At 35.2% G+C, this 20,050-nt stretch overlaps 3 protein-coding genes across 6 annotated transcripts; 1 reads left to right on the top strand and 2 right to left on the bottom strand.

The window, feature by feature from the left end:
• Positions 1-485: 485 nt before the first annotated feature.
• LOC108995660 (uncharacterized vacuolar membrane protein YML018C-like) lies at positions 486-4,382 on the bottom strand. Of its 3 annotated transcripts, XM_018971259.2 has the most exons (9): positions 4,160-4,228; positions 3,450-3,685; positions 2,827-3,234; positions 2,412-2,614; positions 2,072-2,142; positions 1,875-1,973; positions 1,431-1,548; positions 1,206-1,341; positions 506-826 (listed from the first exon to the last, which is right to left on the bottom strand). In XM_018971259.2, exons 3-9 carry the CDS (start codon positions 3,121-3,123, stop codon positions 758-760), a joined length of 993 nt encoding a protein of 330 aa, XP_018826804.1. In that variant the 5' UTR covers positions 3,124-3,234; positions 3,450-3,685; positions 4,160-4,228; the 3' UTR covers positions 506-757. The 3 variants fall into 3 exon arrangements, with proteins under 3 accessions (XP_018826802.1, XP_018826804.1, XP_018826803.1); XM_018971257.2 differs by lacking the exon at positions 3,450-3,685 and having other exon boundaries at positions 486-826; positions 4,160-4,382; XM_018971258.2 differs by lacking the exons at positions 3,450-3,685; positions 4,160-4,228 and adding an exon at positions 3,316-3,342.
• Positions 4,383-6,440: 2,058 nt separating this feature from the next.
• Positions 6,441-9,097, bottom strand: LOC108995659 (pentatricopeptide repeat-containing protein At4g21300). Its single transcript, XM_035683613.1, has one exon. It carries the CDS (start codon positions 9,019-9,021, stop codon positions 6,469-6,471), a length of 2,553 nt encoding a protein of 850 aa, XP_035539506.1. The 5' UTR covers positions 9,022-9,097; the 3' UTR covers positions 6,441-6,468.
• A 5,529-nt stretch (positions 9,098-14,626) lies between these two features.
• LOC108995664 (translocase of chloroplast 90, chloroplastic-like) lies at positions 14,627-19,048 on the top strand. Of its 2 annotated transcripts, none has more exons than XM_018971262.2 (3): positions 14,627-14,936; positions 15,131-15,299; positions 16,361-19,048. In XM_018971262.2, the coding sequence occupies exons 2-3, from the start codon at positions 15,173-15,175 to the stop codon at positions 18,616-18,618; spliced, it is 2,385 nt and encodes a 794-aa protein (XP_018826807.1). In that variant the 5' UTR covers positions 14,627-14,936; positions 15,131-15,172; the 3' UTR covers positions 18,619-19,048. The 2 variants fall into 2 exon arrangements, with proteins under 2 accessions (XP_018826807.1, XP_018826810.1); XM_018971265.2 differs by having other exon boundaries at positions 16,330-19,048.
• The last annotated feature ends 1,002 nt before the right edge of the window (positions 19,049-20,050 follow it).

Here is a 20,050-nt window from a genome sequence, read left to right as displayed (position 1 = left end):
TATGTCTTGTATCTAATGGTCAAAGAAGTGACCACATGCCTTTTTGTCTTTGTTAATTCTGATTCATAAATCTCTCAGTTATTAGATGACCACGTGTTTGAATCAGGTACATTAGGATTAATGAAATGAGCCAGCCACATAATAGGCATATCGGATACATTTGAGAGATAGGCTTTGAGAGACTGAGTTAGGTTTAAGAGAGAGAGAAACTTGTAAATCTGAGAGGTTGTGAGAGTTAAGGTCATTCTGGTGGCCTGAATCTTGTAACTTGTACATCATTTACATTTCGAAGCTTGAATAAGATGATCTCTGGCCAGTTCTCCCTGTGGACGTAGATCTGAAAGGATCGAACCACGTTAAATCCTCGTGTTCTTGGTATTTTCATTCTATTTTCTTATTTTCTATCTAGTTGTATTTTCTTTTATGATTTCTTGAATCAATCTTGGTATTTGTTGCTTTATTTGGTGTTCTTGACGAAACCCTAATTTACAACAAAAATCTTATTGATTCAATTCCACGATATTTGGAGTCATGACTTTGTAAAAAAAGCCGAGTACAGGAACAGCCAGTTCTGATTTGTATTACATTTAGCTTTCTTTCACAGGCCAATTAGCTTTCTTTCATGATGCCTACAATACACAGACCAAAAAGAAAAGATGTACGTAGTTCATAGGCCGTACATCATCAAAGTTAAGAAAGAATGGTCCAAGGAAAGAAAAAGGAGATAATGCAACATTTTCCTGGTATACCGTATAATTCAAGATCTATTATTCCACTTGTGTATGCACCAATCTGAAAGGTTAGCTACTACAAATCCAAGGAATACCTGCAACACATTATTTTCAGATTAGACACAGAAAACATACAAAATGAGAGTTTCATGCCCCCATGATAGAATCTCTCCAGTACTGTTTGTAAACCACACAAAACACAAATATCCAGCTACATAAGATCTAAAATACATTCATTCATGGGAGTTTGAGGGGAAAAAAAAAAAAAAAAGATTTGTTCAAGCTCAAGTCAGCCTGCAAGCCCTTTAAAAAAAGAGAAACCTACGTGAAAAACTCACTTTTATAGTGGATCCCACTTTTTTTTTTAAAGGGCTTGCGGACTCCCGTACTTGGGTTTTGTAAGCAAAGGGTGTCAAGAAAGGAACAAATTCCACTGGCAAAGCCCTGTAGTACCAGCAGCAGGGGTACATTTACCTGAGCTGAACCGATAACATAAATGATTGAATAATGCTGTCCATGGATCAGCATGTCCTCCATCATCCCAAGAGGTATCGTAAGCGAAGCACCTAGTGCTGCTATCAGCGGTGAGGTCCAAACAACAGCTAATGCCCTGGAAATATGATAAATTCTATTCAGAGAGAGTAAGAACAGAACCCTTGAGCTGAAATGGTAAAAAAAGGTTTTTCTCCTATAACATACCAAAAATAATCAGAGAGAAAGCTTCCAATAAAACCATTGACAAGAATAACTTCTTCCACTTTGGCAGAGGTGGGCAATCTGAACTTGGGTTCCATGCCCATGGCAGTCATAGGCCACACTAAAAACCAGAGATTATAAATTTATGTCATGCAGGATAATAGGCAGTGTTATTGCAAGAGCAAAATGTTTGTTTTGAAGACCAAGCAAAGCAATGCATTGAACATGTGCTACCAAAAAAAGAAAGTCAAAGCTCCAAATTCTAACTTTACAGCAACAAACTCTCAAAAATGTTGCTCGTGAACAATTTTTATTTTCCAAACTAGAACAGAAGCCCAGAGATATGGCAGAAGGCAAATTGAATCAATGATGAAAAAGCTTTATTTATAGCATATCATGATATACGGTGTCAGGAATTGGCAAATCTAGCAAGCAGTTTGATCTTACCGAGCCACCAAAGAACAAGAAGCGTGAACAATCCAATAAAGCCAAATAACTTTTGCATATCTACCCTTTCACCACCTCCTGCAAACTTTTTAAGCAGCACTGCAGTATATTTTTTTTTTTAACCACAAAGAACATTAATATTATGCATTATGAATAAGACTTGAATATTGTACGAGTACAAAGAGAAGATATTCAACCGGTAAATAGTCCATAAGTAAAGGACGAAAGAATAGCAAAAAGATCGCCCAGAAGAGAGTGCTTCCCATTTCTGCAAACACAAAAAAAATAAAATATATACATTAGTTGCTGCTAAAGAATCATGCCCTAAGTATATTCAAACAGATAAAAACAACAACAAAAAAGAAAAAAAAAAGTATTGAATAGGCTCAATGTGACTAACATATATAGCTCTTATATATATATATATATATATATATATTCAGCAAAACAAGTACTGAATCCAGCCACAATCATATATGATCTAAATCATGTCTCTAAAATAAGGGAAAATAAATGTACTACTTAGATATCCTTAACTGCGTTTCATCTGCAGTTGAAGTCTTCCCAAAGGCTGTCATGACAACACCTGCCATGCTGACAACAACAGCGATTGCTTTTACCAAATTAATAGAGTCTTGACCAAGACATGCACCAATGAGAAGCGTAAAAGGTGCTGAAGTTGAAGACAACAATGTTGTACTGGCAACTGTTGTTCGTGCAAGTGCAGCATCTGTTAGATACTGCAGAAAACAAACTTGGTCATGATCCTTCACCCAGAAACAGAAATTTTACCCGTACTCTAAGCTGATAATATATATTCATGAAACCTTTATGTATAAAACAGAAAATCGCCTTGTAAAATATATCTATGTAGCAGTACCACGCCTAAATTATCCAATGGCAGACAGGTCCAAGAAAATATTATAGAAACAATACGTAATTCGTGTCTCACCTCGGTAATAAACCAGAGAGGAGCAACGTAAAATCCAAACTTGGCTATTTCCCTTGTGGTAATGTTTTTGTCTTCCTTTACTATGTCAATCTTATTTGTGGATTCAGAAACTAACAGCTTGACGTTTTCAGAGTAAATGTATGTACAAGAGCATTCATTCCCCAACGGTTCCTGATGTTCAATTTCAAACGCACTATGCAATCCATTGTGTTTTGCAGAAGCATCGAGTTCTGCAGCGGACTCCTCATCCACAGTTTGATCTGCACCATCTTCACTTTTACGGCTGTAGCATCTCATGAGTATTCCTATTAACCAATCCTTAATGAAAGCTATTGGAAGGTGAACTACGAACAGAGAAGTTGCTAGATATGCCACTGCGAAAGGATGATTGTATTCTGTGTACACACCCTGTTGAAAAAGAAATGCTTGTTAAGTGTTCCGGCCAGAAGTCAACACAGCAACATGAATTTAGTACATTTACTGCTTTACCAAAATAAAGAAATCCACTTCCATGAACCTCTTATAACGTAGAAAGTTTAACATGGGATTTATTTATAACGACTGGTACGGAAAAAGATTGAGTTATATATAAGTCTAGAATCATGCTGTGATTCAGAAGATACCAGCAAACGAATCAACGTTATTCTGTAGAAGTATGGACTCTTTTCGGTGGTGCGCTGGCTTTAAGACTACACTCACATTTAAAGGTTGGATAGCTTTATGTCACCAAGCACTAACTCGAAAAGTGACTATATAAGGATCCAAGAATAATGCGACACTGATTACTATCGGGACCCATGCCACCGTGCAAAGCAAATATGGTGATGGATCATTGCCCTCTCCACCCGTCCTCTAGTTACTGTAGAAGATGACGATCAATATGGCTATTATCATGATCGAAGTTCTTGGGTTAGTATCTTTTCATTCAATATCTAATATTTCGTATTCCAGAAAGCAAATACCAAACGGCAAGTTCTACGCGGAACTCAAAACCAAACAGTAGTGTTTTCTGGTTCTGTACGATCAACGGTTTCACCACCTGGTTTCCTACTATAATTTCCATTTATCTGTATTCATTTAAATCGATTTGGTGTTCATATTAAACATCAATCTCGCCCAGAGCAATCAGAGACCATGAGGAAGCAATATGTGACGTACCAAACAACATATTCACGGACAGCTCATTCAAAACTTAATTCTATCCAACACCTATTACTTGAAAAATCTATAGCGTAACCGGCAAAACAATGGAAAACGTGTATGTATATAACTGAAACATCAAGTTTACTGTCACTGTGTGTGTGTGTGTTTGTGAGAGAGAGAGAGAACTGACCTGTGTAACCTCTGCAGAAGTAACCCACATAATCACAACCATAACGATGAGAAGCAGCCCTCCCTTATATTTCCAACTGATCATTTTCTCATAATCTATTATATAAGAGTCCAGGAATCTCTTATATATCTCTTTACTCTTTGTACTTCTCTCTCACAGCTCTCTCTCTCTCTCTAACCAAGCTAGCAATTATGACGTGCTGCTTAGTGCTTACGATCCACGTGAAAACTTGCAAGCGTTTATTAGTGTGTTTAATTAGCTTCCAAACAGTCCTGTGGTCGTCATCTTCTTCTCTGCTGCCTGTAATATCAAAGGAAAGTAAAAAAAAGAAAAAAAGAAGTTAGTGCTTAATTTCTGAGTGCTTGTCGAGTCTCCATATCAGAAAAAAACAAATGCCCCAACAATAACTCCACGTTCAAATGGTCCTTTGTACCGCAAATAATGATGGTGCATGGGTCTCTCGTAATCAAATATGATATACTTTCAACTAGAAAGTTGGCACTTGTCTTCTTTTCTCTTTCTTTTTTCTTTTTTACTTTTTCTTTTTATAAAGGAAGGAAGCACCGAACTAAAAGTAGGTGTCAGACTCTCACATAGATATTGGCATTTGGGGCTCTCTTGGCACAGTCTTAACATGTATGATATCAGGCCAAAAACGGAAAAACCATTAATTTAAGTGGTGGAGTTCCTTAATTTCTCTTAACAATATATAACATTTTGGGCTTACTAAAATTATTGATTTATAGTCAATTATTTCTTACGGAAATGACTATTTTTTACTAAAATAAATCTATTTTTATCGTAAATAGTCATTCTCGTCTAAATAATCCATCACAAATTCTTATTTTTTTTGTAATGAATATTGTTAGCCTGTTCGCCAACCAAGGAAGCCCACTTTTTTTTTGGTACGTATAAGATAAAAAAAAAACTTGGAGAGATATCAGAGCTGCATCCACATCTCATGTCCTAAAGTTTCTCTCGGAAACAAACAATCATGTTTTTTCTGTTTTAGCAAATCATTTCAAGAGCATGCATTACATTCCTTTCCCTAAATCTTTATCTGTTATATTTAAAAAATTTTACTACTTTATAGTGTGTTCTCTTCAATTTATTTTGATCTATAAAATCATATTAGCTAGGGGTGTTGATTAAAAAAGAAAGATTCCCATGGAGACTAAAGATCACAAAGATATCCATTTAAGAATTGTTATAATATTAGAGGTGTTGAATAAGATAAATTATAAATCAAACATGCATTTGGATTGCGACAAATCATGTAGGGAGCCACCAGCAACCTTTAAAATTCTACTTAAAATGGGGAACGATCGAATTACCTGGGGTTGTTTTAAGAGCACTTTACTAAAATTTAGCTAGAAACCTATTTTTGGTTCTACTGGATGCTGGAGCTCTGAACATACGTACTAAAGAGAGGGCTTTTCTTTTTCAAATATAAAAAAGAAAATTACGAAAATAACCTAATAATAATTAACATGTATAATGATTATCTATATATAAGTGGTTTTTCATATGTAAATGTCACCACGTGAAAACTAAGATTTTCAAAGTACTTCCAAGGAACTGCATGCATGCCTGTCCTCTAGCTTTGGTTAGATGCCGATCGAGCTGACTAGGTTGAATATACACCATTCTTATCTGCCTTTTTAGAGTGAAAAAGCTAGCTTTAGTAACAATTTCTCCTGTTAATGATATATATCACTGAAAAAATCTTGAGCAGCTCCCAATAAATTTGCGGCTAGCTATGAGATCGATCCCAGCACTCAAAACTAAATAAATAAGAACCAAATCCATCTGGTCCTGTAGTACTATCAACTGAAGGAATACCATTTAAAGCTTCCTTGAACTCTAATAAAGAAGGAAACGAGAGAGCTATCCTCCTTAAAAATCAACCGGGGAATAATATTGAATACTTTCCTATCCAATTGAGACCCACTAAAAGTAGGAAGATCTGAAAAGCATTGAACTGGTGCATAGTGAATAGTTTAGGGGATTCCTACATCTGTCCATTATCCAAAGTCAGCTTGATGGTCACTGCATGCCTTTCTCCTCTTATGATTCAAAATAGCATGAAAAAACATGCGGATGCTTCTAACTTTTCAACTCTGGTAGAAAATAACTGGTTTTTTTATAAGCTATAGTGGTTCGAAGATGTCTCGATTCGATGAGCAAAATTGGGTGGAAGAGCATACCTCGCAAATCTGCAATGCCCGCACTTTCCATTATAAGACTCCATATATTGTTGTTACAGATGATGCTGGCATAATAAAAATGATCAACCTTTTTCCAGGTATTCACATGCTCATTGTTTGCGGGTGCATTGGAAGGTAAAGTTGAGGTACATAACCCTCTTTTCTTAGCTCTAGCAGAAGACTCTTCAGTATTGAATATATCTCAGCAGACTGTGGGTGACTTCCATCTGCAGCAACAAAAATGTGAGTGGTGCTGTTGATGTCAATCCAGCTGTACCCAGGAACCTTCTGGACTTGTCTTTCTTTCATTAAACTACGTATCTTAAGCACATTCCCCCAGTCTCCAGTATGAGCATGTAGATTTGAAAGCAATATATAGTAACCAGAATTTTGAGGGTCTAAGTCAAAAAGATGTCTAGAAGCTATTTCAGCAAGCTCAACATTACCATGGACCCGACAGGCACCAAGCAATGTCCCCCAAACACCAGCATCCGGAATGAATGGAATACTTTTTATAATTTCAAATGCTTCATTCAGCCGACCAGCACGCCCAAACAAGTCCACCATGCATGCATAATGCTCCATCCGTGCTGGGAGCCCATATTCCTTCGTCATGGAATAGAAATAGCGAGCTCCATTATCAATTTGGCCTGCATGACCACAAGCAGATATTATAGCAAGAAAGGTGACATGATCAGGCAAAATCCCATTTTCCAACATTCTGTTGAACAAACGGAGACAGTCCTTAAGGCAACCATGGTTCCCATAAGCAGAAATTATGCTATTCCATGAGACTTCATTCTTCTCTCCCATCATGTTAAACACAAGGCATGCAGAATCCAAGTTTCCACATTTAGCATACATGTCTATCAGTGCACTCTCGGAAAAAAGATCAGAGCTGAATGTCCCTTTAACCATGAAACCATGGATCTCTTTTCCATATTGGAGTGATGGTAAGTTTGCACATGCAGATAGAGCAGCTGATATGCTCACACAATCGAACTTGGTTCCTTCAATCCCCATTTGACGAAAAAGTTGAATTGCTTCTTCTGGCTCGCTATTCTGGGAACAACTTGTGATCATTACATTCCAACAAACAGTATCCCTTTGGGACATTCTGTCAAAGATATGATGAGCAAGATCCAATCGTCCACATTTTGCATACATATCTGTAATTGCACTTCCCACATGACACCTTCCATCAAGCCCATTCTTGAGGATGTTACAATGCAATTCCTTCCCCAATTTCAGAGCAGCCAAAGCAGCACAAGCAGGCAGAACACTTGCCAGGGTAACAGAATTTGGTCTCATCTTTTCTTTTAGTAACCATCTGAAAATTTCCAAAGCATCACTATTAATTCCATTAAGCACAAAACCTGAAATCATAGCTGTGCACACGATGACATCAACTGTGTTGCTTTGGCCAAAAACCTTGCGTGCCATCCCCACATCCCTGCACTTAAAGTAAATATCTATAAGTGCACTCTTCACAAATAGATCCAAAGGCACACCGTGTCTTACCATGTAACCATGAATTTCCTTACCTTGTTTGAGACCTGCAATTTCAGTAACTGATGGAAGGAAGCTTGCAAAGGTGATCGAGTCTGGTTTGACACTAACAGATATCATCTCACGAAACAAATTTGAAGCCTCACGCATAAACCCATTTTGTACAAATCCAGAAATCATTCCATTCCATGTCACCAAATCAGTTTGCGGTATCATATCAAACAACTTACATGCATCAAACAAATACTGGCATTTTGAATACATAGCTAACAATGTGTTTGCCACGGAAGATTCCAGCTCTAACCCACACCTGACGACAAGTCCATGAAGCTGGGTACCGAAACCAATCATTGCTTCCGAGGCACAAACTGATATTATACAAGCAAAAGTCACGGAATTGGGCCTAATTTCACTATTTCTCATTTCCAAAAACATTTTTAGAGCACTACTAGTATCTCCAGTTTTTACATAACCATTAAGCATGACATTACATAGAACACCATCTTTATGTGGAATTCTATCAAACAAACAGCGCGCATCATTAATACAATCATTCTCCGCATACATTTTGATCAAAGAACTACCCACAAACACGTCCAACTCAAAGCCCATCAACTGAATTGTTCCGTGAACCAACTTACCCAAATTTACATTATTCAAACCAATACAAGCCTTAATCACATAGGGAAAAGTATATTTATCAGGAGAAGTTCCATAACCCAACATCTTAAAGTAAAATAACAAGGCAAAATCAAACCGACCCAGTACTGTAAACCCTCTAATCATCCAGTTCCATGGCAAAGAAGAGGACCTGAGTTCAAGCCTATAGAACATATTCTTCGCATCCATAAAGCTCCCACAAAGAATGTACATACCCAAAACCCTGCCACCCAGAAGGCCGTGGTTGCCAATTCCACTGACAATGATCTGGGCATGAACTTGCTTACCATGACGAAGCACAGAAGGGCCAGAACAAGCTTGCAAGATCGACGCCAATTGGCATGCGAAAGCCTGTTCGATGTTTGGGTACGACCGAAATGAATGTTTGAAGTTGTTGCAGTTGGCATGTACAAGCTTGATAGGTGAAGTTCGGGTAAAACGTGTGTGGATTGAATTGAAAACAGGAATTTGAATTTTGAGGCGCATTTTTCTGAAACAGAATCAAGCATATTTGCATGCGGCATTTGCCAGTGCATAATGTTGGTATTTTGTAAGGATTATGCTACGGTCACCGCTCCCGCTGGGAGCTATCAAATTTTTTTATTTTTTTATATATGTATTTTTTAATACTTTTAAATATTTTTTAAAAAAATAAAAAAATTATAATATTATTAAATTTTTTTTTTAATTATTAATTAAAAAATAAAATAAAAAATCACAGCAGTAGGATAAAACGGTGATAGTATATTTTTCATTTTTTAATAGGTTGTATTTGAATAAGATATTTGAGAGATGATGTCGAATTCTTCAAATCTGTTGGATTATGCGCATCTTTTTATTGAGGAAGTTTTTAAACGAAATCCTTCAAGATTGTTTTATCGGATAAGAAAAAGAAAAAATCATGGAAAGCCGTAAAGCCGTTTTGGTATATTTCGGTCGTTTTCTAGAATCTAGGATTAACGGCATTTAGATTTTGAAAAGAAACTAACATATATCATTTGTTTTGAATAAAAAAGTGGGCTGCCTTTATTTATGAGTCCCCATTGTCGTAATATCTCTCATTTTAAAGTGTGGTGTTTTTTCTTTCGGTATGAAATTAGGAAAAATCAATAGAAAGTAAAAGTGTAAACTAGGTTATCTTGAGGGTAATCAAGATTTCATAACGAATCTTGCAGAGAATCTTCAAGGGATTCTCAACCTCCAAAAAGATGATTTCACTAAATTCTTCAATACCATTTACATGAACTCTCCTGCTTTTATAGCATCAGTCGAGACGTAGAAAACAATGTAATGTTCTAATAGCCAAAATGCAAACTACAACAAGCTAAACGCAAGACAAGAAAGCAACCAAGATGAAACGTGTCGTTTCACTAAGTAAAATCATTTCGTTATTTCTGTTACTCAATCAGTTAATTCCATTATTTCCTTTAACACAGAATGCACTGCTCTTTTCCTCTTCAAGGCCTCGCCCACTGCACCCGTGACAAATTGTCAATGTTACCTTTTAAATTATCTTGCAGATCAATTTTATTATTTCTACACTTCTACTTACTCCTCTGCAAAGAAAATTTGAAAAGCCTTATAGAATAAATATGATATGGAAAAAGCTGGAGTAAAGAAATTGTTACGTTCTTGAATTGATCAAGAACTCTTCTGCACTTCCTCTTCACTCGGTAACACTAATTCACTCAACACTCAAGAATTGTATGAAGTAAGATTGACACACAAAAAGATTTTCAAATACCAGATTCCATAATGAATTCTGACAAGGAATTTTTAAGGAATTTCCAACCTCCCAAATCAGAACTATATTCATTCAAGATGATCTACATGTGAATCTAATCTGCTTTTATAGAAGCAGAATGAAAAGAAATACCAAAATGCTAACTTTACAACGTAAAATGCAATTCAAATCTTAACAGCCAAAACTCACTGTTTCATTAAACGGCTTCTAAACACTACAAAAACATAAACACACCGTATCACTAATTCATTTACAAAAACTTTCCGTATTGATAACTGCCCAAACTTCCTTCTGTTATTTCTGTTTCCTTCTGTTATTTATGTTTCCTTCTGTTATTCTGTTAGGGCAGGTTTGGGGCCAAAACTAAAACACAAAATTCTCATCTCATCTCATCTCATCATTACACATTTTTCAAATCCCCATACAAAATATAATAAACAATTTAACTTTTTCAAATCCCAATACACATTTTTCAAATCCCAAAACAATAATAATACCAAAACTTAATATTTTAAACTTCAAAACAAAACACAAAATTCTCATCTCACCTCCCAAACCTACCCTTAGTCTTCCTTCAGTCATTCTTCAGCTCTTCTTCCTTCCTTCACAGCCTTGCCCCCAACACTTGTGACAGAAATATGCGGCAAGTTGCTTCTTTCAATATCAAATGGTAGATGGAAAGTCCGTCGCAGAACAAACGCAAGATTTTTAAATGGTTGTAATAGAAGTTTGATCCGAAGGCATCAAAATTAGAGACAATCTAATTTTTTGTGGCATCATTGACAAGCTACTACCTTCATGGAGAGAGTTTCAAAAGTTGATGCGCCACAAACAAAAAGAGACATCTTTGGAGACCTTAATTACACTTATTCGGGTAGAATAAGAAGTTAGAGGTCAAGATGCTTTGATGGTTCAAAATGGAAATGAGACTTCCATGATGAAAGTAAATTTAATTTCTGAAAACGGTGGCTTGCCCAATGGTCAAATTTCAAAAGATAGTTATTTGAAGCTGCAAAGAAAAAATTTCAAAAAATTTAATAGACCTCACAAAAAAGGTTTTTTCAGTCAAAAGGATAAGAACCAAGGATCATCTTTACAAAATCAAGCTTGTTTTGTTTGTGGCAAAAATGGATACTTTGCTCGAATTTGCAAATTTTGAAAATGAGGAAATAATTCTCAAGTGAACGTAACTAATGAGCCATTTGTAGCAATAATTACAAACATTAACATGATTCAATTTATTAAAGGGTGGTGTCAATAGGCATGTCCGCTATGATAAAAATTAGTTCAAAAAATATACTCCCTTTGAGCAAGATAAATATATTATGCTTGGTGATTCAAGCAAAACCAAGGTCATTGGGAGTGGTGAGCTCAAGTTGAAATTCAGCTCTGGACGTATATTGACGCTCAAAGATGTGCTCTATACACCGTCTATGAAGAAGAATTTGATGTCAAGCTTTCTACTCAATAAAGTTGGCTTCAAGCAAACTATGAAATCTGATCAATATGTTATTACTAAAAATAAAGTTTTTGTGGGCAATGGTTATGTTTGTCATTAAATGTTTAAATTGAACATTGATAATAAAGTATCAAATGTTTCTATTTATATGCTTTAAGTGAAGCTTTAGGCTTAGTCACTTGTACAAAATTGATTTGAGTTATACGACGATCAGTTGAGCTGTTATATCCTGGAAGAGAGAAGTCAATAGGAAGTCTGCTGTACCGGTTCAATTGAAACTTTACATACTGTAAAGGGTTGAATTTACTTAAAAATAACGAGATTTCTATACCTTAATCCAAGCTGGTTTGTTTGAATTTTTTATTTCATTGTAATTTTCCATTTTGTTACTATGTATTTCCTAACACATAAGGTATATATGTAATAACGGCTACTTGCTCTACTCGTCGGACGTTTTCTGGGCAGCTCAGGGAGTTCAACGATATTCCTCCAGGCTGGTGATGTGGCAAGTCGAGACTTCTTATTGAGCGAATTTTAAATTATAACGTAGTAATGGTATCCAAATTTTAATTTTCTCAAAGTTTCCCAATCTTTAATGATGTTCGAAAAATTTCAAAAATTTCTCTAGTGGGATCACTTCTTAGTTAGAAATAGAGCTCGAGCATATGAAGTCTTAAAAATTAGATGGGATTAGATGTTCTCATGTTATCTCTAATTTAAAAAATTCTCATAATTTTCTTCTCAAATATTATTTAAATATAAAATATTTTTTATTTTTTATTTTTTAATTTTTTTAATTTAATCATTACAATTTTTTCAGTCTTTCAAATAAAATATAAAAAATAATACTACTTTTCAAATTTTAAAAGAAAAATAATATTAAAAAATAATATTCAAACATATTTTAACTTTATAATATTTTTATTCAATTTTTTCTTTTTCATTTTCTAAAACTCAATAAAACATTTTAACTCAAATCATTTCACTATGGCAAAGAAAAAATTTGAAAATCCAACTTCGCTTCAAAAAATATAATTGGAGTCGAGTATTGTTTTTTTAATTTTTTTGTCGAAGTCAATGGTGTTGCTGGACCGACTCCGATTCTGACTTTGCTCTCGCCCTCCAACTCCAACTCCAACTCCAAATCCGACTCCGATATTGTATATATGTTATAAAAATATATATATTTATCTATATATTTATTATATATGCTAGTATAGTTATATAGTTATATAACTATAACTTATATAATTAAATTCAATAATGTATTAGTATAAGTTAATTATTATAAAATAATTTACTTGTACTATAATATAAATAGACTAATTATAGTTTAGCCATATGTTAATACAATAGTATTATTACCATACATAATTAAGTATAGAAATAAGTTAGATACTATTATTTAAATAAGTCTAGTGTAATAAGTTAATAACACATATACTAATTTATTAAAGTATAATAATACGTAATTAGACACTATAAAGTCTAGTATACAATTAAGTTAGAAATTAGTATAATAATATGTAATACTAATATATAATAATATGTAATAAAACACTATAATATAAGTCTTATATAGAAATAAATTAGACACTAGTATATAAATAACTAGTAAGTATAGTATAATAAGTTAATAACACATACTACTAATTTACTAATGTATAATATCACGTAATTAAACACTAGAAACAAGTCTAGTGTAGAAATATATTATAAATAAGTTAGACACTAGTATAATATAATAGCATGTAACACTATAGTATAATAACATATAATTAGACACTAAAAATAATATGTAATGTTATAGTATGATAACATGTAATTAGACATGATAGTATTTGTTTAGGAAGTGAGATGAGATAATAATTTTGTGAATATTAATAAGATAATTTGTGAATAATAGTGAGATAGTTTGAGTTGAATATTTTTTGGCTCTTGGGTTTTGGGAAAGAGAAAAAAAATTGAATAAAAAATATTTTAAAGTTAAAATATTGTTAGAATATAGTTTTATAATATTATTTTTATTTAATGATTTGAAAAAATTGGATTATTTTTTATTTTTTGTTTAAAAGTTTAGAAAAGTTGTAATGATTAGTTTGAAAAAGAAGTAATGATTTGTTTGAAAATGTTTGTATTTGAATTATGTTTGGAAATGAGATGTGATGGGATGATATGAGAATTTTGAGATGAGATCTATTTCCAAACAAGCCTAAGTGTAGTGTAAAAATAAGTTGGATATTAGTATAGAAGTAAATTAACAATGCATGACTGAGTATTAATTTTTAATTTTTTGAAAACTCTGAAATCTGAAAATCCACAAAATTTTTTTTTTTAAAATAGCCTTAATATAAAGCTAAAAAAAGCCTAAATCTAAAAGCTCAAATCCGACTCCGTTTAGTCAGAGTCCAACTCTAAACAAGTCGATTCTCACTCCTATATTTAATTACTATTCATAAAATTCATATATCATTTCGTTACCTTATGCCAAAAAGATTCAAGACTCTGTCTCAATCTGTGGGAATGGTTAGGGAGTGGGCATTGCCATTTCTTTCTTGATTCACCCTCTTAACAAGAAAATGACGACAATGAGTTAAAATAAAATAAGTTGAGATAAAAATTTAAAATTAAATAAAATATTATTTTAATATTATTATTATTTTAAAATTAAAAAAATTAAATTATTTAATATATTTTTTATAAAAATTTAAAAAATTATAATAAGGTAAATTGAAATGATTTTATACCAAACGGAAAAACAAAATCCCGCTGCTCCTAATTAGGAACCGTTTTACTTTTAGGAAGGCTTTGGTAGATCGGTCGGATCGGAATTACACACGTGGGGCACAACGAACCACCCCAAAAACAAGAAACACAGATGCAAACTTTTCTGTCTGTGTGTGTGTCTTATTGCCTTTGGTTCTTCTTCCGCCAACATGAATTTGGATCCAGCATCCAGTTCCTTTTTCTTTTTTTATAAACATTTGCCGTTTTTGTCGTGATTCGAACTTGAATTTGGATCCCGAAGTCTTGTCCTTCCATTAGGGTTTCAGAGCCGTCACATTTCCCTTTTTGTTTTTATTTAATTCCATTTTCGGTCGCTGAAGCTGATGCTGGTGAATTCTGCGCTTTAATTCGCGAAATGGGATGGACTGCTTATCTTCTTTATGCATCCGTCTCTAATCGGCTTATGCTAATGTATGTACAAATGGTTTTAATAGTATCAAATTTGCTCTTGATCTTAGCACCATACTTAGGAGTCATTGTTAACCACACCTTTAGATTATTTATGAATTATAATTGATCTTTCATGAAATGTAGACCATTTAATTCATTGAAATTCTTGGTAAGTTCTTAAAAACTTCTATTTTGTTTTTGTACCATGTTAACAGCGATTCAGATTAGATAGCTATTTGTGAATCTTTGCTGGAAGGATGAAGAGCATTAGGGATTGGATTTTTCCTCAATTGGTTTCCAAGTCATTAGTCTCATCTAGACCATTGTCAGGCAGTGACAGTTTTTTTAATGAGGAACTTCTGGATGAAGAATTTGATGACCAAGGTACTACCTCGTCTCTATGCCTTTTTTTTGTATGTTCAAGCATTGATTTTTTAAAGTTAAGAGTTATTGTAGATAAATACTCAAACGATTATGTATGCCACTCTACTTCTTTTTTATAGGTAAAAATAGGTTACATTTTTATTTTTATAGGTACTAACTGCCTACTGGGGGGATAATAGAAGAAAAAGACCAATTCTTTTGTTAAAGCTTAATGTTATGCTATTTTTATCTACCTAATCAAAACATAAATATACATACACGTCACTTTTTGTCAATGAGCTGAGGGGACCGTTCCATACCTTTCTATCTTCTTGGAAAATGGCTGTAAAGATTGATTTTTTCAGTATTTCATTGAGCGGACTTGGACTCTATGTAAGGGGGAGTGAAGGTTGTAAAGTTTCTTGAGACTATTTTCTATAGAGTTATTCTATTCTCAAGCCGTTGTGTAGAATGCTCATCACTTAAATGGTAAGATTTGATTTGTAAGATTCAAATGTTAAAATTTATCTTCCAAAACAAAGTATGCTATGTAAGCACTTTACTAGGTGTGCTTTACACATCGGCTTGAGAATAAAATTTTTCTTTTCTATAAAGGGACTTGTGAACATGATGGGAGGCTTAGCCTTTGGTTATTTGAAACATTCTCATTGGAAAGATATAGTGCTGTGATGGGAAATGAAAATTTCTTAATAACCCAGCTGCAACTTTTTCAACAAAAAAAAGTTTTTCTTTGACTAGCAGTGAGCTAAGTATCTTTGGCCATTTTGTTTGGTTTGCCCCTTTGAAACTATTATCTGGAACTGTCAGCATTTATGATTGGGATCACTATACACTGAAATATTTATGTCCCATAAACGGTGTCCCATTGAGTCCTAGTAGATTGTTTATCTGAATTAGGTCAAGTAGAATTCTCTGTAAAACTGACATCATTATTTCATATCTTGGACATTATTGAAAATTTGCGTCCAATGCTGCAAACCAATTCCCAATGTTAGATTTGAACTCGTCTTATCTTGATGCATTTTATCAGGGGAAGAGCTTATTGTCTTGTCCCTTACTAGGTTCAGCTCGTACTGCCGGTTTGGTCGCACTTCCAGATGCATCACACATTTCCAATAATAATCAGGATAATCAGCATAATCCTTCCCTGCAGCAGGTTTCTGTTGAAGATTCCTATGGCTCCCTTCATAGATCTGATAAGAGAGATATGGATCAATTGGCAAAGATTGAGGATCTCTACGTTAAGATCTTCCGCCTTCTCCAACGGCTTGGGCAGTCACAGGACAATCTTCTGGTTGCAAAGGTTTTATATCGAATACACCTAGCAACCTTGATACGAGCAGGGGAAATGGACTTGAAAAGAGTTAACCTTGTAAGCAATAGAGCCAAAACAGTAGCTGCAGAACAGGAGGCAGCTGGCCTACCTGAATTGGACTTCTCATTTAGAATACTTGTACTAGGGAAAACAGGGGTTGGCAAAAGTGCTACCATAAATTCTATATATGATCAAGTGAAAACCATGACTGATGCATTTCAACCAGCCACTGACCGTATCCAAGAGGTTGCGGGAATGGTTAATGGGATTAAAATTACTGTAATTGATACCCCTGGCCTCTTACCTTATTCTTCCAGTAATGTGAGAAGAAATAAGAAGATTCTACTGTCTGTGAAAAGATTTATTAAAAAATCTCCCCCAGATATTGTTTTGTACTTTGAACGCCTTGATGTCATCAATATGAACTATAGCAGTTTCCCTCTTTTGAAGCTTATAACTGAAGTTTTTGGTAGTGCAATTTGGTTCAACACTATCCTTGTAATGACCCACTCTTCTTCAGCTCTTCCTGAAGGACCTAATGGTTACCCTGTCCGCTATGAGTCCTATGTGACCCAATGTACAAATTTGGTGCAGCACCATATACACCAGGCTGCTTCCAACTCAGGACTTGAAAACCCTGTACTTTTGGTTGAGAACCATCCCCAATGTAAGAAAGATGTAACAGGGGAAAAAGTACTTCCAAATGGGCAGGTTTGGAAATCTCAGTGCTTGTTATTATGCATTTGTACTAAAGTTCTGAGTGATGTCAACAAACTATTGAATTTTCAAGACAGCATTGAACTGGGACTGGTACCTACTATCCACCTGCCTTCTCTGCCCCACCTGCTCTCATCTCTTCTGCGGCGTCGCTCTATATCAAGTTCAAATGGAATGGGTGATGAGTTCGGTGAGAGTTTACTTTTAGACATAGAGGAAGAAGATGAGTATGATCAATTACCTCCAATCCGAATCCTGACAAAATCTCAGTTTGAGAGATTGACAAACTCACAGAGAAAAGACCATCTTGATGAGCTGGATTACCGGGAAATTCTTTATCTGAAGAAACAGTTGAAGGAAGAGTTCAAGAAGCAGATGGAGAATAGGCTTTCCAAGGAGGAAAATTTGGTGAATGACAATAATTATGATAGCCAGCAGGTGCCCCCAGAGACACTTATGTTACCAGATATGGCAGTTCCCCCTAGTTTTGACTCAGATTGCCCTGTGCATAGGTACCGTTGTGTTGTCACAGGTGACCAGTGGCTTGTAAGACCTGTTCTTGACCCGCAAGGAATGGATCATGATGTCGGCTTTGATGGAATAAACCTTGAAACGGCTGTGGAAATAAACAGGAATGTCCTTGCCTCAGTCACAGGGCAGGTGAGTAAGGACAAGCAGAATTTCAGTATCCAGATGGAGTCTGCTGCTGCTTTCACAGATCCCAGAGGGCCAACTTATTGTCTTGGTCTTGATGTTCAATCTTCTGGTAGGGATATGATCTATACAGTTCATAGCAACACAAAGCTGAGGAGCCTAAAGCATAACACTGCTGACTGCGGACTTTCTTTTACGACTTTTGGAAAGAAGTATTGTGTTGGTGCCAAGATTGAAGATACCATTGCAGTTGGGAAGAGACTGAAGTTTGTGGTTAATGCTGGGCGAATGTGGAGTCCTGCACAAGTGGCTCATGGTGGGAGTTTTGAAGCTACTTTAAGAGGGAGTGAATACCCAGCGAGAAATGATAATGTCAGTCTGACAATGACAATCCTCTCCTTCAACAAGGAAATGGTTTTGGGTGCAGGTTTACTGTCTGAATTCCAGCTGAGTAGAAGCTTGAGAGTTTCATTTAATGCCGATCTAAATAGTCGTAAAATGGGACAGGTTTGCATAAAAACAAGTAGCTCTGAGCATTGGCAGATTGCTTTGGTTGCGGCTTTCACAATGTTTAGGGCTATAGTACGGAGAATGGCAAATGAAAGTAGCATGGAAGCATTGGAGGGTGGATAAATTGTCGTTGGTGTTTCGGTGCTGGATATTTTTGGTCCAGAGAGGATTCTGTAGTGGAAAAGCAATCCACATCAACTTAGATATGGACCTTTTACAAATAAGGATGATGAGACAAACATTTGAGTTTTCAAATAGATCATTTGCTATATTTTTGTTGTTTACGATGTCCACTTTGGAAGGATGGCAAGTCATCCCTATCTTTGCCATTAAACAAGGATCTGAAGTTCATGTCACTGCGAGTATCCATTCAAGCTGACAGCTTTGGCCACAGAGGTTTGCATTCAACTAAATTGAGGTGATAACTGTACAGAAAAGCATAGAGAATCTGTTTTTATTTTTCTTGTTTCTGGTGAATTGTAGAAGTCGTCCAAATAGGAGGTGCCAATGAATAATTCTTTACAAATCATTGAGATTTTTGGATTCTGTTTTAGCTCCCTTATGTTTTGTTATTGGCCAATTATTAGAAATTTTCTTGGGTGTCTTCTCCGATTATGACGTTAAGCATAGGTTTGGAATGCAAACTATGTTTGATCTGATCCATTTTCCTTGGTTCATTGAAATGGGTTTCAGATCATCCAAGCCTCCTCATAAGTTACTGGTAGCAAGCCATCTCTATCTTTGCAATCACTGTCGTACATATCTTTCTACCCTTCTGGACTCCTGGTTCTTAATGAAAAGTGTTCCGAAACAATTTCCACTTCTCAATTTCCTTATCCAGTCTGGCCTGTGAAAGACTACCCAATTTGTGTTTAGTTTAGGTAGGAAACTGAAATAAATCTCAATCCATTATGTTGTGTGCGCGAATGGTAACATCATGATATCGTATACTCTAGCCAGCACATGCCAAGATTATTATACGATTCAGCCATAAATTCGTCGGGACCTCAGTCACCCATTTTCTCCCTCTCTTTCATCCATGCCAGACACGCTTCACAAAGTTCCTACAAAATGAAGGCAGCAAGCAATAAAGGCTTCCTTTTCATTTATGAACCAGAAATAAACCGATAATTATATCGGTAATTAAACTCGATCAACTTTTTCTTTACACCACAAAAATAGATACAGAACTGAACTACAACCAAAACCAAAATCAAAATCAACTAGTAATTACCAAAAACAAATTAAATTCTTTCCAGCCTGCCTAGGTATGTCCCCCCACTATCTGGGTAATCCTCTTCATCTTAGATAACCATTAACCACTATCTGGATGAGTCTCTTCATCTTAAATTTTGTTATCTTCCAATCACACCAATTGATGGATGCTGCACGTTTTGAAGAATTTATAAATAATCCACTCAAAAGTGCAACACTTCAAGTTTAGAGGCAAGTTGAGATCATCAGATTCAGGATGAATCCCAGTATTCCCGTCCAAATCTTCCTATACGATGACATTCAAGGTGAAGACCCCCACAAAACCTCTGCAACAATGGTT

This window comes from Juglans regia, chromosome 1, assembly GCF_001411555.2.
Source record: "Juglans regia cultivar Chandler chromosome 1, Walnut 2.0, whole genome shotgun sequence".
NCBI lineage: Eukaryota > Viridiplantae > Streptophyta > Magnoliopsida > Fagales > Juglandaceae > Juglans > Juglans regia.
Note: the sequence above shows the minus strand (reverse complement) of the source record. Positions and strands in the feature narration are given on the sequence as shown.

Excerpts from the sequence above, each read along its gene's own strand:
- LOC108995660 (XM_018971257.2), bottom strand. The coding sequence starts at position 4,243 with ATGATCAGTTGGAAATATAAGGGAGGGCTGCTTCTCATCGTTATGGTT. Across the intron at positions 2,143-2,411 it reads TCAACTGCAGATGAAACGCA|AAATGGGAAGCACTCTCTTC; the intron begins GTTAAGGATATC and ends TTGTGTTTGCAG. Across the intron at positions 827-1,205 it reads ATGTTATCGGTTCAGCTCAG|GTATTCCTTGGATTTGTAGT; the intron begins GTAAATGTACCC and ends AATGTGTTGCAG.
- LOC108995664 (XM_018971262.2), top strand. The coding sequence starts at position 15,173 with ATGAAGAGCATTAGGGATTGGATTTTTCCTCAATTGGTTTCCAAGTCA. Across the intron at positions 15,300-16,360 it reads TGAAGAATTTGATGACCAAG|GTTCAGCTCGTACTGCCGGT; the intron begins GTACTACCTCGT and ends GTCCCTTACTAG.
- LOC108995659 (XM_035683613.1), bottom strand. The coding sequence starts at position 9,021 with ATGCGCCTCAAAATTCAAATTCCTGTTTTCAATTCAATCCACACACGT.